This window comes from Anguilla rostrata, chromosome 6, assembly GCF_018555375.3.
Source record: "Anguilla rostrata isolate EN2019 chromosome 6, ASM1855537v3, whole genome shotgun sequence".
NCBI classification, from domain to species: domain Eukaryota; kingdom Metazoa; phylum Chordata; class Actinopteri; order Anguilliformes; family Anguillidae; genus Anguilla; species Anguilla rostrata.
The window spans coordinates 37181461-37198768 of record NC_057938.1 but is presented as its reverse complement, the minus strand read 5'-3'; the positions used below and the strand labels follow the sequence as shown (position 1 = coordinate 37198768).

The 17308-nt window shown below is 46.8% G+C and overlaps 1 protein-coding gene across 1 annotated transcript in view; it reads right to left on the bottom strand.

The window, feature by feature from the left end:
- Positions 1-447: 447 nt before the first annotated feature.
- Positions 448-17308, bottom strand: part of LOC135257058 (WD repeat-containing protein 20-like) — a 28711-nt gene continuing 11850 nt past the window's right edge. Inside the window, exons 2-4 of the mRNA XM_064339462.1 lie at positions 6626-6808; positions 4440-5804; positions 448-2073 (exon numbers count right to left, since the gene is read on the bottom strand). Of these exons, the coding sequence (XP_064195532.1) occupies positions 2020-2073; positions 4440-5804; positions 6626-6808 (1602 nt within the window). The 3' untranslated portion in view covers positions 448-2019. The remainder of the gene's footprint in view (positions 2074-4439; positions 5805-6625; positions 6809-17308) is intronic.

The following is a 17308-nucleotide window of genomic DNA, read 5'->3' as shown; positions in this document are numbered from 1 at the left end:
CCTTTCAAGAGGAGGCATTTTGGAATGTTTTCTCTAAATTCTAAGTCAGTGTTCTAGAACTCCGTTGCCTTCCATTTCAAGCAGCGATTGTCACATCAGCGTTAGAACGCTCCGTTAAGAACGTTCCAATCACATATTTGCGATCTTACACCTTAAAGGGTTAAAATGTCACAGACCCATAAAAAAAAATGAATGTTTTAACTAAGTGGACAATACAAGTTGATCTGGGTATGGAGGCTGCAACCGAAGGTCATCATCAAACAATCAGCTTCAGAAACGGGCTTCTTGTGATTCACACCGATCGACTGTTTTCAATGACACGAGAAAATGTAAAATGCACAAAGGAACCGCGGGCCCTTTGCTGTCCTCGGTCTCTTCCTGGAAGGGGGGCGGGGCCCTTGGTCTGATGACGCTGCGAACAAAGACTGGAAGTGACAAAAGAGGATGTACATGAAAACTGTTTTAATAGTGTCATACGGAAGAAGGCCCCTTCGCGGGACCTTGGACCTATTTGTTCCTTGCGGCTGCTACTTAACGTTACATAGAATAGCATTGCTGATGTTAAGCAAGATCTTAATTTTTTTTTTTTTTTTTTTTTTTAGTTTCATATTTTTTCCTTTGTTTTTTTTTTTTCGTAGTCTGCCGTAGACTTCCTGAGCTTCGAATAAATGCTGAGTTCGCCTGTCGCCCTCCGCTGGCCTTCTATACATTTAATGAATCTGTAACAATAAAGTAAGCGTTTCAGCTTCATTTTTGGAGATAAGAGCGTTTGATACAAAGATGTCTCCTATACCAACATTTAAGAAAATACATTTGAATGATCTCTTTTATACAACAGAAAAGAAAAAACAAAAACCTGCATATTCAAGATTCGTTTTAATATTATTAATATGTATATATTTGTCTGCATTAGAAATATCACTATTTTTTTTTCTTTAATGAAGATGAACTTCCACTAGTGTAATGATCATTTCTGCCCCATCAATCACTTGAATTACAATATTTATACATAATATACAGAGCCAATTTTAATCTGAAACAATATTAAAATAAATGTTCAATAGATACAAAGGTTTTAATTCTTTAATATTTTATCCACCTTATAGCTGTCTGGAGTCTTTGCTCACCCAAAAAATTGTAAAGCCATTCTGTTCTAACAAACTATTAAGTGCAAACAATTTTTTCTCTTTTTCTTTATAAAACCATGATTGCAGCTTCCAGCTCTCAGATTCAAAATTCCAAGCCAACACATGACTTGCCGTAACCCAAGTTGTTCCATCTTAATTATAAAACAAAACGAACAGCAATAACAAAAAGAAAAAAAAACAAAAACAAAATCAGTGCAAAATACTCAACTGTGATATTCTAATTTAAATTAAAAAAAAGGTTCAACCTAGGAAAGTTTTTTTTTCTATGACAGCAGAATGTTTGTTTTCCACCTCTCTTTACTATGGTGGCCTGGCTGGTTCATACCACCTATTGAGATGGCAAATGCAGATGGGGAAAGCTGTTGGGCTGGATTGATCCTTGACTGCTCACTCAGACCAAAGTTCTTTTGTTATTGTTTTGGGAGGGGGGGGGGGTACACAAATGTGGAAGTGTCTGAGAAAAGGAAGGGCCTGGGGTGATGGAAAAACAAATATAAAATCCTAACCCATCACCCCCCCCCCCCCAAATCTCCCACCAAACACTCCCCCATCCCCCTACCCCCCCCCTCACCCTACCCCCCACCTTGAAACCCACACAGCAGTCATTACACAATTGCACCTCACCCATTTGTTTTTGCATCTGCTAGTGTCAGCACGCGTAAGGAGGCGTTTGTGTGTGGGGGGGCGGAGCCTGGGCAGGGCTGGTCGGGGGTCGGGGTCAGAACTACAGAACGCAAAAGGAAGAAAAGAAAAAAAGGGTGTCGCGGCGCGGGTGCGGCGGAGGGGAGCCGGGGCTCCGGCGACGTCGCTGCGTCTCCGTGACCGTTGGTGGGGGGGGGGGGGGTTTCGCTTAGCAGCAGAAGTACGGTGGCTATACTACAGTCCCGCTGGGAGAGTTGGCTTGGTTTTGGGATGACAGCAAACCCTGCAAAAAAAAAACAGAAGAAGCACAGCTATAGTTGGGGATGTCTTTTTTTTGTATTTTCTGAACACTGACAGATTACAGCCAGCTGCCCTGCTGCAACCTCGCTCACCGGTCATGTGAGGATCTCCTGCTACGGGCAGCCTTAAAGGCATCTGTCGACAGACACAAGCTTTTTAAATGACAGCATATTCAAAGGCCGAGCAAGAGGGCAGTGCTCCACCGGCCCCAATAGCATGCAATACATGGGCAATATGCATAACCTGCCATTACAGATGGGCCTTCCATCCTTACACATATACATATACAGACCTTCCATCCCAACATACATGTATAAGGCTGACTGAAAGAGGAGAAAGGCTGGCAAACGAGGCTACTGCCCAACCCTTTCTTATCTGGGGGCTGTTCCCAGTGTGTGGGTGCGGTGGCATTGATGTGAGCCCGCACGCCTTGCACCTTACTGAGCATGCTCCGATCCGCCAAGCAGCGGCGAAGGGCGCTTTATCGGGATCTCCTGCCAGTAAACTGAACTGAGCTGTCAGAGGCATACACAACAATCAATAAACCAGACGCTTCTACGGCTTTGCCTTTCGCCTAATGAGACCACCAGGGGGCAGCTCTCTGCTCCTGGGGTTTCGGCTGGACAGGATGCAAAATCACAGCTGTGAGAGAAGAGAGAAGGAAAGAGAGAAAGAGACGAGAGAAAGAGAGACAGCAACAGAAAGAGAGAGAAAGATAAAGAGTGTGAAGAGAGAAAAGAGGAAGAAAGAGAGAATAGAAAGCACGAGTGAGAGGAAAGAGAGCAAAAGAAAGAGATTGAGAGAGACAGATAGAGAGGGAGAGAGATGCTGTAAGTCATATAGCCCAATGCACTGTGCCATGGCAGATAGAACTGACTGCTGTAGCAATGAGAGGACAAAAGCAGTGCCTGAATTTCCCTCTGAACTCACTCCTCAAAACCACTAGGTGTCACTGTTCTGTATGCTGTGTTGTCACAGCCTATACACCAGCCAGACCTCTCCATTCAGGTACCTCTGAACGCCTGACCCCTCCCCCTGCACTTTACATTACATTACAGGCATTTAGCAGACGCTCTTATCCAGAGCGATTTACATTGTATCCAATTATACAGCTGGATATATACTGGAGCAACACAGGTTAAGTTCCTTGCTCAAGGGTACAACGGCAGTGTCCTTACCCGGGAATCGAACCTGCGACCTTTAGGTCACAAGACCAGCTCCTTAGCCATTACGCTACACTGCCGCTCCCAGTCACAACACCCGTTTGCCGTCAGGAGATCAGAAACCTCTCCCATCTTCCACTGCAGACGGAAGACCTACATTTTCAAACTGACCCCCTTTAAGTATACTCATACTCTTTCCTTCAGAATTTCCTTCTGAGGGCGGCAGTGTAGCACAGTGGGTAAGGAACTCGGCTTGTAACCGAAAGGTCACAGGTTCGCTTCCCGGGTAAGGACACTGCCGTTGTACCCTTGAGCAAGGTACTTAACCGAAATTGCTTCAGTATATATCCAGCTGTATAAATGGATATAAATGGATACAATGTAAAAATGCTATGTAAAAGTTGGTTAAGTCGCTCTGGATAAGAGCGTCTGCTAAATGCCTGTAATGTAATGTAATGTAATGAGACGAGGCTATAGGCAGCTGTGTAAAGACAGGTTGGCTGTATGCTTTGTTCTCTCGGTTTGTTGAGTTATCTCTACACCTGTTGATTATAGGTGACGATGATTATAGACCTCTGCGTCGTCTTGGTGACACTGCGCTTTTCGTATTCCTGAGACTAGCAATGATGTCCGCCACTTTGCTCAGTCATTCTAGATGAGACGGACCTCTCGGTGATTGTAATGCAATCTTAGGCAATTTTGCAGAAAATGCATACCATGCCAGCCACAATCAAAGTAACGCACAGTCTCTCTCTCTCTCTCTCTCTCACACACACACACACTGCCTTGCTCTCTCTCTCTCACACACAATCACTTGTGCTCTCTCTCTCTCTTGTCTCTCTCTCTCTCTCTCTCTCACACACTCTCTTGCTCTCTCACTCACACAATCTCTTGCTCTCTCTCTCACACTCTCTTGCTCTCTCACTCACACAATCTCTTGCTCTCTCTCTCTCACACACTCTCTTGCTCTCTCACTCACACTCTCTTGCTCTCTCTCTCACACACTCTCTTGCTCTCTCACTCACACTCTCTTGCTCTCTCTCTCTCACACACTCTCTTGCTCTCTCACTCACACTCTCTTGCTCTCTCTCTCTCACACACTCTCTTGCTCTCTCACACACACAATCTCTTGCTCTCTCTCTCTCTCTCTCGCTCTCGCCCTCACTTTCTATTGGAACAAACTTACCACTTTGCCAGGCCTCGCCCATGTGCAAATAAAGCCCTCCTGGCAGGCTGTGACTATGCAGTCCTCCAGGAAGATCAACACAGTGAGTCTCTCGTGCGCAATCTTTTTACATATGAGCGGCTCCAGCAAGGGCACGTCCTCCATGCGGGGGCAGAGCGCGGTGCCCAGCGTCTTGGCGGGGTCCGTTTTGCCCTTGGCCAGCAGGTTGAGCTTGTCGCTGCTCTTGCTGCTGATGTGGCCCATGCTGTGGTTGCGCTTGTGGTCCTTCTCGTGGTGCCGCTCCTTGCGGTCGTGCAGCGAGAGCGTGGCGAACTTGCTGACGCCGGTGGCGACGGCGCCGTCGACGACGACGCCGCCGCCGCCGCCCGCCTTGCTGTTGGCGCCGACGACGGCGGCGGCGGGCGCCGAGTGCGGCAGGCTGTTGGAGCGGGGCAGCGGCGTCGGGAGGGAGTTGGCGGGGGCCACGCCCGTGCCCGCGCCCACGCCCACAACCACGCCCCCCACGCCCGTGCCGGCAACGGGGTTGCCGTTGGCGCCGGGGCTGGTGGTGGCGTTCATGACGTTGGTGTGCGTGCGCGTGCGCGAGAGCGGGAGGTGGGGGAACAGGATGTCCTCGGTCAGGTCCCAGAGGCACAGCTGCGTGTCCTGGCCCACCGAGCCGAAGCGGTACGTGACGCTCACCGGCCGGCTGTCGGTGGAGTTGCGCTTGGAGAGCCGCGACTGCGTGCTGTTGGCCCGCTCGCGGCCCGCCTGGCCCTGGCCCTGGCCCTGGCCCTGGCCCTGGCCCTGCTCCTGGAAGTCCTCGTCGCTGCCGCTGAACTCGGCCGGCTCGCTCTCCTCCACGCTGGTGGTGTAGTGGTCGAAGGCCACCACGCTCACCCAGGACTTGTGGCCGTGGCCGCGCGCGATCACCCGGCAGTCCGAGAAGGACCAGACCGTCACCAGGTCGTCCTCGCCGCCCGCCACGATGTAGCGCCCGTCGGGGCTCCAGCAGGCGCACAGCAGCCCGCCGAAGTAGCTCTTCATGGTCCCGTGGAGCTCCACGGCGTCGAAGTTGAAGACGCGCAGGAAGCCGTCCTGGCTGGCGCAGGCCAGGAACTTGCCGTCGGGCGAGAAGGCGAACTCGTGGAGCGCCCCCTCGCCCACCGTCCACCGGAGGAGCGGGTTGCGCGCCGACTTGCTCTTGCACGTGTGCACGGCGTAGCCCTCGCCCTGCTTGAGCAGCTGGTAGTGCGGCGCGGCGGCGCCGCAGGCGTGCTCCACGTTGTACAGGTACATGCTCCCGCTCGAGTGCGCCACCAGGAAGAGGCTCTCCGAGCCCGGCACCCACTTCACGCAGGTGACCCGCGACTTGTCTATTAGCCTCTGAGGGGGGGAAACAAAAGAAAGAAAGGAAGGAAAGAAAAAAAAGCAGGCCTTAAGGACACTTCACAAGCCTTTTTGTTAATCGCATTTTGTAAAGGAACCGTCGCCGGTCGAATTGAAACTAAACGGTGGCGTTTCGCTTTCGGATCGATCGCCTCTTCAGGTCTGAACGCTGTCCGTCTGTCTGTCTGTCTGTGTCTGAGAGAAGTGTTCCCCCCGACCGCTCTCAGATCGTTCTGGCAGTTAAGAAACGTGCTACGAATCGTTCCCCGGCCAAAGGCTTTCCGCTGTGCTTCTCTACATGCGTTATACACACTCTCTGCAGAGTAACCAGACCGAAAGGCCCTTATTACAGCATTCCGGGTCATTTATCCTGTGCAGAAACAACACACGCGACGGTCGTTACGCCATTGAACAAGCGCGTCGGGTGGTTTTACGAGACCATAAAACCCGCAGGCTTCGGTCAGCTTCCGTATCGACTCGACGCTTCCGTTAAAAACGCTTTCCCAGGAGTCCGTTTTTCAAAAAACGTATCGACTGCTCCCTCCACGGTTGTATTTTAAACATTCATTAGCCTACGCAATGGGACGAGACACGTGGGTGCTTCTTAAGTGACAGCTGCCAGTTAAACAAGGGGGGGGGGGGGGCGGGGCTTGACGCACAGCTGCGAGTTAAACGAGGGGGGGGCGGGGCTTTACGTGACAGCTGCGAGTTAAACGAGGGGGGGCGGGGCTTTACGTGACAGCTACGAGTTAAACGGGGGGGGCGGGGCTTTACGTGACAGCTGCGAGTTAAACGAGGGGGGGCGGGGCCCGGCGTACCTCTTCATTGAAGAGCTTGCTGGTCTCCTTCTTGATGGGGTCGATGAGCTGCACCTGGCCGGCGGAGAAGCCCACCAGCAGGGACACGCTCTCGGCCGTGGCCGTCAGGTGGTTGAAGTCGTGGCAGGTGGGCTGCGTTCCCTTGTATATCCGCTTGTCGATGGGCTTGCTCAGGTCGGCAGCCTGGGAGGGAAGAGGGAGTGAAAAATCCACAGCTTTTTACCACCCACCGGTTTGAGCTCCCCGGATGAGCGGGAAAACCTGCTGTGGTCGAAACAAGCCAAAGCTATACCTACGAAACAGAATAAGTCTGACTTACTGTGACTCTTATTCTACGGTACACCATCGACTGTAGAAAAATATGGACAAAGTCACTGTGACGTCATCCACTGACTCTCCATGGGCTAGTGTTTTGAAGACCAGGAAGTGTAGTTGTACAAACTGCCATGTTGTACAAACTGGAGCCAGACACTGCACAGTAGTCCACTGAGATACAGTGACTTGGTAGTGACGCAAACAGTCCCTGATTCTTCCACAAAATATTACCGTCTTGACCAAACAGTGCAATAAACTTAACAAATCAGCGTATGGGGAGACAAAGAAACGACACCTATTGCGACTAGTTTTTCACGTGGACAAAAAAAGATTGACGTATTTTCACCGTACTGTTACCACTGACTTCCATTAAAACGGGTGGCCCGAAACACCTAGCCTATACCGGAGCCAACCGCACTGGCGCTGGTGAGCATCGTCTCTCAACAAGACAAAGGACGCAAGCTGCAAAAATGCAGCCTGGTTTTTGGTCACTTGCAGTACACACACAGGGGCACGCTGAGGGAAAGGAAAGGCGCTTGCTACGTTGCCCTTCACTGAAACCGCTTTCCCAGAGGACAGGAACCTTTTAGATTCTAAACTACATAGGCTAATTCCCACACGCAACTACTCAGCATTTAGAGCGCTCTATCCAAGCGACTTACACACTTTTACATAGCATTTTACATTGTATCCATTATACAGCTGGATAATACTAAGCATGCAGGTTAAGTACCTGCTAAGGGTACACGGCAGTGTACTTACCCGGGAATCGAACCTGCGACCTTTCGGTTACAAGTCTAGTTCCTTACCCACTCTGCTACACTCCGTCCCCAAACAAAACGTGTGAATTGTGTTTGTGAAGCCTGACCTGCATATGAACCTTTTGCCTTTATATAGGGCTAGTCACACTATTTCCATCACAAAATGGAAAAAAGCACAAAATTACCCCCAAATGACATTACTGTTTGTGACAGTCAGACAAGGTGTGCAAACAGCTCGAATCCTCCTGGGCTGGAACAGTTCTGGGTCAATCAGCCAACGCTTGAATAAGATGTGACAGAATTTCCTTTGAGAAAAGGGGTTTCAATACAAGTTTTATTCTGGGAAAGCTGGCTGGATGCGAATGGCTTGAATTGTTGTACACCTTGAAGCACTGTGAAAGGGAGACTCCTGATTTAAACTAAACAGCACAACACAATCAGAAACACAGGGGGGGGGGGGGGGGCTTGAAGAGCTTGAAGGATGAAAGCACTCAGAGCCAGAACAGGCCTCTCCAATCACTGGCTTTGGATCCTGAAATACCCATCGTTTCAGGCATTCCTGGGGATTCCCGCCAACTATCCCTAGGATTCCTCTCGTGTTTCCCCACTAGGGAAGTTCTCCACTAGGGCAGCAACAATTTGCGGGTTCGCTCAGTTCGGGTCGCGGTTTTGCCACCTCAGTATGGTTCTGCACGTTCTTGGCGAATCAAAGAAACGAACCATCAGGTGTACGCAAGAAAAACCAGTCGGCGGATGCTTGGGCATCGCTTAGGTCTGGTGTTCGGGAGCATTATGGATTTAGTGTGAAGGATAGTGAAGAGGAAAAAAGGTCAGGGTATAAAACAGCACCTGTGTGCATTCACTGCATTGCAAGTGTGCTGAAATATTCAGAAGTACAACTAATGGATCCCAGTAAATAGATGTGCTCCTACGTTACTGTTCCAGTTAGCACACACCTATTTCAGGAGCAAATGCCCCTAAATATTTCAAATCGGGAACACACGTGCACCTTGGAAACAAATGCTAGCGCAGAGCCTTGTGTTGTACAACAGCAAGCAGAAATGGCCTATGTAACCTTTAAATGACAAATTTAGAAAAAGGAGAAAAAACATTTTTAGCGTGTGCAAAAACAGCTAGTCATGAGAGGATTTTTGAAGCAAGGGAACTGAACCAAACACGCAAACTGAACAAATGGGGGCGGACCAAACCTTTTCTTTTTTTACATAAACTATCACGTCCCTAGTCTCCACACAATCGCCAGTGGATGACTGGTTTTGAATGAGGACTACCCAGCAAACTCACAAAAACTAATCAGGACCATGCCCCACCCCACCCCGCTCTCATTGTGAGGCTCTTGGTGCCCTGGAAACTTAGCACCTATGATATCACAAGCAGGAGATAAAAATCTATGAACCGCACCAGGGTGCCACTTTCCCCGAGTACCTGTTCATTTTGATACACGATAAACACAAGGTGCTGCTTAGCCAGGGAATACTTCACAACTTTGTTTTTACATGGTAATTTTTTAAAAATTTGCAGCATGATCAGACAGAGCAGCTTGAGGGGGGTCTAAGGTTTGAGTACTCCGTCCGGCATAAAAATAATCGAACGAAAGACTCATTTCACAGCAAAGACACTCATACAAATGCCAGGGCGAGGGAAACTGACCTCTGCCAAATAAATAACTTGTGTTATTCTGCGCGGGTTTGATCAGGCCACCTGGTATTTGAGTGTCGCGGCTCCGCTGTGCTAATGTGTTTGGTGGCTGCGGCGGTATCGATCCTCTTGTCGGCAGCGCGTGGGTGGCAAACGGAGACTGAATGCGGCAGCGAGACACGCATCAGAGCAGCACTAACACGCATCAGAGCCGCACCAACACGCATCAGAGCAGCACTAACACGCATCAGAGCAGCACTAACATGCATCAGAGCAGCACTAACACGGATCAGAGCAGCACTAACACGGATCAGAGCCACACGCATCAGAGCAGCACTAACACGCATCAGAGCAGCACTAACACGCATCAGAGCCGAACTGCCGTGCGCTTCAGTAACAGCCAACAGACGGCAGCGATATTACCGCAGGCTACTAAAAATACCGACTGTTGTGGTTAAGGGTTCCAATCCTTTAACTCATTACAAATATTCATGAGGGGGCGTGTTCAAAGACATTACAGTGTGCAAAACAGCATAGAGTGCCTGAATCTCCTCAAAGCCGTCTATCTTTCAATTAACTGTTTGCATTGGCTCTCATGAAAAATATTCAAAGAGAACACACCTGCTATCAGCCATGGAAAAAGAACCAAATTAACCAATTATAACATGGAGGTTTATTTAATTGGCCAGAAAGTTCAGTTCGTACCCATCAACATCAGTGTCTCAACTGTCAGAATAGCTGAGACACTGACCCATTTCAAACGACGACTGAAGACTCACCTCTTCAGGCTGCACCTCTCCCCATCCCTCCCTACCCCCCTGTAAATGACTGTAAGCTTAGGGTTGTAACTAGGCAGCTGTTTCGTAGGTGACTTAGGTGCATTAACTGTCTTAACTACTGCTTGTATTTTTTCCATAGATTGCGTTGTTGCCGTTCTCGTTGTGTTAGTGTTAATCAGTTTAACCTTCAGGGTCCAAGTTGAACTATGCAGTTGTTCCCTGCACTTGGACTGGTACTTCTCTCTAGGGGTTTCATCATACTTGTTCCTGGTTATGGTTATACACTTTGTTGTACGTTGCTCTGGATAAGAGCGTCTGCCAAATGCCTGTAATGTAATGTAATGTAACTTCATGACATCAGGACTGCCAGAAGCGGATTTAAAAGAACTCACCTTAATTGCAACAAAATGGTCCAAAATAAATTGGGCTGGGGAAACAGGCGTCAACATCCAGGAACACACGCACACAAGCTCATACTGTACTATACTGAAGAGACATTCCCAGGGATTTTTATGCTGCGTAACTTCCAATCCCCTTGCCAAATTTCAATCTTTGAGTAAATGAGAAATTCTCACTCTCAAAACCTTTTTGAAGAAAGCAGGTTTCAAATCAGAAATGGCACAGATGTTTAACATTAAACGTCTGCCCTCGTGAACAGGCCGCACAAAAAAAAAAAAAAAGGAAAACACAATTTCAAGACGTGTCTATTCATCATTTGCGATGGGAAAAAATGAAAACTTCCCAGAAAAAGAAAAAACCTCTGGGAAAAATTAGGGAAAATAGGATGTGTATAATTCTCTTTTCAAAGCTAAGGGTAACCCAGACAAACACTGGAACGCTCACAAGGCTGGGGAAAGCAGCATCAAAGTAAAGCGCTTTCACTGGTCTTCTGCTCCCATGGCAACATATATGGCGGTCTGGATACTAACGGAAACAAAGCAGACAACAGGGTTTGTTGTGCCGGCACCAAGCAATACTCTGAGAAGACAGAAGGGGGCACTGTGCAGCGAGCATTGTCCTCAGGAGCTTTTCATTAGGAGCTTGTCTGCAGGTTTCTAGACTTTTTTCTCTTGCCCACCCCCCCACCACCACCCAGAACAAATACACAAATAGCCTAGGTTGACAAACTGCAGATCAAAGAGGTTAAACTGTTTCCGTCTTTCTTCAAAGTCTTGCCGCTTGGAGAAAAAAAAGGAGAAGTAACCTGAACACTAGCCTACATTTTCGGCCGAGCTCTCTCAGTCGACGCCCGATCAGTGCCGTCACCATCAGAAAAAAGGCATTACGTTCAAAATTCAAGTTAGTCCAACTGCAGGCCTTTGAACGACCTCACGCGATGATGTCAAGAACTGTCACCGTTACACAAACGGCAAGGTTCAAACAATGAGGGGAATAATGACCGGTTTAAGCCTCCCGACATTTCTGCCTGTCAGAGACCGGCTGTATCAATACTGAGAGCTACGAGCCACGATGACCCCATCTTTCAACTATTGTGGTCAACGATTCACGAGGGAACCTGCGCTCACGATCAATCTAAGCCCACTTCACTTGGTCTTTAATTGTCTCGCAGTGCAAGGCCAGTTGTACATCAAAACTGATGACTTCATGCGCTGACCAATGGGAGGGCAAACGAGCGTTTGAGCATCAAGACTGACATACAACCTCTACCACCACAGTCCCAACGGATCCTCCCACTGAGTCCAAGAAGAACTGAAACAATTCTCCAGAACAGGGGGGAATGACCTTTTAAAAAAAAACGACTAAATATGTTCGTTGGCTATTCAAAGAGGAATAAAATTTGAGCGCCAATAAAAAGTTACATGAAAACTCAAGGTGCCCCTCTCCAGATGTATTTTAAAACCTTGAAACATATTCTACATTGAATAATGATTTGTTTAATATGGTTTATCCACCAGAAATTTGCTCAATAAACTACTGAAAATGGCTTATCAGTGAGAATGGCAGAATCTATAAATATGCAAATTGGCAACTGCTTGCCACTGTGGTCCTGGGATACTCTGAGTAGGCATGGCATCTGGATTCAAAATCAATTTCTTTGCGAAACCCATCGACTTCTGCATGAGGTTCAGGAAGCAGTCATCTGTAAAATGCATGCTACAAACACAGATTCCCTCTGTGCTGTCTGGTACATCCAAGCGATTTTTATACATAAATTCCTCCCATTTTTGTTTCAGAACGGGCTTCTTGGTAAAGACTGGAACGCTCCGACCTCAGGATTGCGAACTGCCTGGTGTGCCATGCGCAATACGGCTATAATAACAACGTCACTAACTAGTTAGCTTTCCGTGCCTTTTTTGCATATCTTCGCATTGTAGACAGTGACAGCGTCGACATAGCTATTTGCGGCGCCTCAAATTTTGCTCGCGCGTGCATGTTTCCAACTCAGATTTCAGGAAGCCCTCTGTCTACAGTGGAAGAATGTGAAAAACCCGCTCTGGTAAAAAGTTCGGCACAAAAAGTAATGTTTCCAAGAAGAGCTTACCATAAAAACACATGTTTTTGAGCAGAGGGGTTCATTAACTGTAGTCTTTGCAACTGTTAGAATAAACTTAAGTGTTCTGCGGTGACTAATCACTTGAAGTTGCAGGGAACCAGTTGTAAAGGAAATGAATAACCACAGCAGTTTTCTAGAGTCCTAGCGCTGCACATTCACTTCTCATTGTGGGGAAGAGTAAGCTAAAGTTTTACTTCTCACCATCCCAATATATACCACTGGTGCATTAACTTTTCACCACTAATTAGCCTAAATATAGGATTCCCAATGAGATAATTCTACACATTGGATCTCAACTGATGTGTCCCATGATCAACCGACTACTATAATTAATCAAGTAGTCTCCCCACCACAGTCTTGTACAGCATGTAGTCATTGGCGTGGTGCACTATGAGTACATTCCTCATATCTGATATAATACTCTGATACAATAAAACAGCTGAGCTGCAATGGACAATGTGCAGAAAAGAAAAGGACGTAACATTAAATAAATAACGTAACATTTTTAATAAATAAATTTGGCACTCAATGTGGGCTGTACATGTCCAATACCCACCCAAATTGGAATTATGTGGTCATGCACAAACCCCCCGCTGATTTGGGACAGTTTAGATATTCATAGCGATCCTACAAAACAGGTGATGTTGCATGACACTTCTTTTCACACCTCAGACTAAAGGTAAGCTCCCGTAGAGCGATTTTAGCATGCGCCCGACTGACCAACTGACTGAACCCTCCCATACCCCGGGCGACAAAGTCGCCAATCGCGCGTCGCCCTATGGAGCTGCTGGTCAGTTCGGCACTGGCGCGGTCCGTGTTCGATCCAGATAATGGGGCTCATCCTTTCGCCACAGCGCGGTGCATTAACCGAATGAGCCCTCCAGCAGGCCAAGCTAAGGTCAAAATCACTGTGAATGGAGGCCTTCAGTAGAGAAAGAACGGCTGTAAATTTAGTTATTTTATAAGAAAGTGTTGGTACAAATATTAACGAGCGATCAAGCTGTAACATTCGTTATTGATAAGCTAAGTTAGAAATGATCAAGTTGTAGAGTAACTCCCAGGACGGTAAAAACATCTCTTTGTCTTCGACCTGGATAAGACATAGTCTATTTAGGGCACTGGCCCGACTGGGCAAGTGATAGATCAATGAACGAATCCCGAACGAATCTCATAGTGGCCCGGAGCCAGTGCCCGTTCCTTACTGTTGAGCCCTGCTCCAGCTCACTATCAACGCTACATAGTTCGACTGCACTGCACTACGGCCACAGATGTGCTTCAGCTCACTGAGAACGTGTCACTGAGAAGGCTGACGTTATTTGCTGAATAATGACTGTTAAAGCCTACCCCACCCCCCACCCCAAAAAAGAGGAACTGCAAGAATAGAGGACTATTAATTTACTTTTTGTTCTGTTTTTTTTCACTTTTATACAGCTGAGAAGACCTGGGAGGAGATTACAGTACAATTTAACAGTGTGCAATTAGAGAAGTCCTGGTCAGTTGGACATAAATCGTTGAACAGTGTTAAGAAAAATCCACTGTGAATTAGCAAGAACTCCTACACACCCACATATACAACATTTTAACTGTAGCATTTGGGTCCAGGGGCGACCTCCAGTTCCACATCAGCCCCAGCGTCCTCATTCATGCATTCAGAGCCCAAAACTGAGTGCTAAAAAGCTGTGGGCGTGTGTGAAAATGCTCCAAATTATGACTTCATTCTGCAGCTGCATTTAACCTTCTCTATTTGCACCCTCCCAGCTGAGGTTACTGCATGTGCAAGGCCTGAAAACTCATTCATGTTTACCACAGACCTCCGTGAGCAACTGTACTAGGCTTTGCCCACCATTAGCAAGCACGGGACAGCTCTGCCATACAGGCTATGCTATTCATTTTCATCAATAAAATCCCCCCTAAGCTCACCTGAATTGCAAAGGGCTGTTCCTTCTGTTTAGTGCAATTTACCAGGGTTCCTAAAGCTATGAAAGAACTTGCCACACAAAACTACATTAACACAGAGGGGAAAATATGAAAAAAAAAATGTACTTCTCAATTTACCCAATCAATTTGAATGGCACATCAACCAATCAATGTTCATGGAGAGTACAGCACGAAACTTGTAAATCCACACACCACATGCATTTAACATTGATCCGGTGGCTCTCGGCTGGGACGGCGCAAGGTTAATGTGCACTGGCGTGGCTGTGCACTAGGACCCATCCCGGCTCCAGCTCTCCAGCCGGAGAGCCCGGTCTATCACAGCGCTTCTTGAATGGGAGCAGCTGCGGCAATATTCCCATTTAATACGGCGTAATGACAGCCACTCGCCCGGGACAGAAACGCGCGCCGACTGACATATGCTCCCTGAATCGAACAGAGCTCTCTCGCGCGCGTCGTAATTAACGCTCGGCTTCGCCGCAATCTCGATGGAAAAGACGCGGCCTTCGCGCTGCTACACCGCAAAAATGTTTATGTGTGTCCGAGGTGAACCGGCGCCGAAGCAATAAACAAATTCCAGCGGACGAGTCGGGCAGACATCTTTATTCATTGATCCGTTGCGGTCACGCTTCAGGCCAGACTAAGTGGGTCACGCTTGCCTAATGCTGTTCTCAACAGACCTGCGCTAGCCCAAAGGACATCAATGGAAGCGGTCATAAAACAAAAACAGATACGGACATGCACAACGTCAGGTGCCAGGCTACCAATTCAGAATGAGGCAGTACAGGAGACCGTCTGCACGTGAACTAAGCTGCACTCTGGAGCCTTCGAAAAAAATTAAAAAAACGCCAATTTCAATTAAATGCGGATAAAAGGGCGGAAAAGGATGAGAACCGGCAGGAATCGTGTTGACAGTGACAGCTTACAGAGCATCACATAAACATCTGCTACAGACGACCTCATATGCTGCAGAGGAAATTTTTCATTACCAGCTCCAAAATTCTAAAGACAAGGAATTTTACCAATAGCAAATCATCAATTTGCGGATATCAGTACTGAAGGCATTTACTTTTAAACTGCTACACACTTTTCACATTTCAGTTCAAAGCCTAGAGATGAGGAGATGACACCAGCGAGGATGAATGATACAAATTAGATGACGCATCCCTTTCAGTAGACTTCTTGTTTAAAATGATTCAGTATGAAACAGCAATGAACTTTGGCCTTAAACTGAACACATTTAACGTGCTTTAATTCGTTTTGAAGTGTTTAACCGAAACTATTCAACTACTTAAAAAAATGTTCATTCCAACAAAATCTGTACTTGCTTAAAAACTTTTTTGTGCAAGCTAGGTGTTTTGCATTCAGATATGCTATAGGCTAAAAACTATAAAATTGACATGGGCATACCAGTTATTGTAATTTCATAGTGAAAATATCACCAGGCTAAAAGAGTGACTAACCAAACATCTAGCCTAGTTCATGAATCAGCTTCATAAACGCCTTCACCATAGTTTGTGTTTGGAGTGTTCAGTGAACAAATTCCCATGGAATCTAGGGCTGAGCGATACACCCCAAAGATAATTATCGACTGCAATAACAGACGTTCCACCGTGTTTCATCTTTTTCTCTTTAATTATACCTGACGCGTTCGTAAACAACCACACTTCAGAGGCTGGGAGGAATGCTTCTGGATAAAACGTCACCACAGTTATCTATTGGGTGACCATAGCACAGCCAATCAGCAGCAAGGCCTCGCAGCTTCCAACTGATTGACGAAAACACGAGCAACTTGTTCTGTGATCAGCAAACATCATTCTCGTCACTTAGGCCTATTTCAAACTATATTCTGAGTTTCATCGATGAAGCAAAATTACAAACCAGCGGTGACAAGTTACCAGTTACAGTACCAAGATAAAGAAAAATGATCACACCTCATATAAAATGTAGGTTATCCATCGTAACGAAAATGAGATCTAAAGACAAAATCGTGAAAGAGATTAGGCTAATGCAAAACAACATCAAATCAAGGCTTGTCAGTTTCAATGTATCTCAAAATTCACCCAACAAGCCTGAGAACAAAGCAAAGTGCCAGAATGAGAGCCAGAACCAAAAAGAAGTGTTATATATAATGGACGATTGTACATTGCTTTAGAGCAACAGTAGCCACAGTTTTAATGCCACAGTCAGGGCAAATCACTACAAGCTAAACATTCAGCTGGGCCCCCTAATTTTGAATAGCAAAATGAGATTGTACCTTTGCAATGTGAGTAAGCAAATATCAAGAATTGACAATTAAACTGAGAATAAAAGCAGGAACGGCTGGTGGAAATATACAAACTAAACCTCTGAACTTAACTAGGCCTTCACATTAAGCTGTCCATTCCCTATCTGCTGCTAAATATCTATCAATCTAGCAACGGCGGTGCTCTGGACAAGATTAAATAGGGGTCAGAATGCAAAGGGCAGTACATTACATTACATTACATTATAGGTATTTAGCTGACGCTCTTATCCAGAGCGACTTACAACAGAGTAACCAAACTCAGGATCAAGTCCGCTTAAGTCCATTGAACAACATGTAGGTAAAAAGCCTTTACTATGATGCATACAATAAGGAAAAACAAGATAGTCTGAACAAAATTTTTTTTTTTTTTTTTTTTTTTTTTTTTTTTTTATATATAGTTATGGGAGGGGGTTTAGGGAAGAGGAGAGAGGTACA